Here is a 1,053-nt window from a genome sequence, read left to right as displayed (position 1 = left end):
GCTGCCAGGATGGCGACCAAACCGGCAGTTAGAATGCTGGGAACGGCAGCACTTGCAGAGCTGGTTACAACAGGATCCTTCAGATCTTCTTCCGTCATACTTTTTAATTGAGTTGTTCGTGTGCTAAGCTCCTTGAAGTACTCTTCGCTGCAAAGATGGCGAAACAGACAGAAACAAAGAATACAACTCCAGTTATTGTTGTTCGCGTCTAAATCCTTTCATAAAACCCATCTAAACATTCAACTCCAAAACACCATGCTTACCTGAAGGCGGCATCGTTCGCCTTTGGTGCAGGGTTTAATTCACAGAAAAGCACAGACTTTGTAGGTGTAGGTGTCCCATCTGCTTCCGCTGATTTTACACAATTTCCAATGACACAGCCGACTTTAGTGCTGTCGGCTCCGAGAAGGTGCAGCAGGCTGTGAACCTTTTCCTTCCCCCATATACCTTGCCATGCCGTTTCGTCTGCGGGATATGTCGTGCTGTGAAGTAGAAACAATCAGCGCAACACAACATAAATGTAGTTATTTGACTATGGATGACGAAAAATTGGCGTCGGTAGCATGGTAGATGAGCTATGCATCATCGCTGTTGCTTTGGTTTGTTAAGACAGCAGGTAGAAGCTGCCTGTCGCGAAGATGAATATCGCATCTCCCTACCCGAATGCTTGTAGTCCGGTCGTGAGAGCTTCTTGCACCAGTGTGCGATAGTTTGGATCTGCTGTGTACTCGAAACTGTGATAAAAGATCGTCTTCTGTATAAGCAAAACCGGAATGAAACGACAAAACAGCCCTCTTATGTTCAGTCTGTCTCTGATAATCATAGGAATAAACGCATAATTTCTGTCGGGCCTCACAACGGTGCTTAGAGCTCAGACCTGCAGCTGATTATGACAGAACACTACCCGTAGTAACATCATGGAAAAGGGCATTTTATAGTGTAATGCGCTCACAAGGTGGTCTTTTATTAAATCGTCGCACGTCTCGTTTGTACTTTCTTCGGCTTTTACTTTTGTCTCCAATTCGCTGACGGTAGTAGTGTCCTTTTCGACTA

General features: G+C 45.3%; 1 protein-coding gene across 1 annotated transcript in view; it reads right to left on the bottom strand.

The window, feature by feature from the left end:
• EMH_0044780 (uncharacterized protein) overlaps positions 1-1,053 on the bottom strand; it is a gene marked incomplete at both ends in the record, with an annotated part of 1,563 nt that overhangs the window by 103 nt on the left and 407 nt on the right. Inside the window, 3 exons of the mRNA XM_013496003.1 lie at positions 3-147; positions 660-754; positions 953-1,053. Of these exons, the coding sequence (XP_013351457.1) occupies positions 3-147; positions 660-754; positions 953-1,053 (341 nt within the window). The remainder of the gene's footprint in view (positions 1-2; positions 148-659; positions 755-952) is intronic.

This window comes from Eimeria mitis, genomic scaffold, assembly GCF_000499745.2.
Source record: "Eimeria mitis Houghton genomic scaffold, Emh_scaff1866, whole genome shotgun sequence".
Lineage (NCBI taxonomy): Eukaryota > Apicomplexa > Conoidasida > Eucoccidiorida > Eimeriidae > Eimeria > Eimeria mitis.
This window is presented reverse-complemented; position numbering and strand designations above follow the sequence as displayed.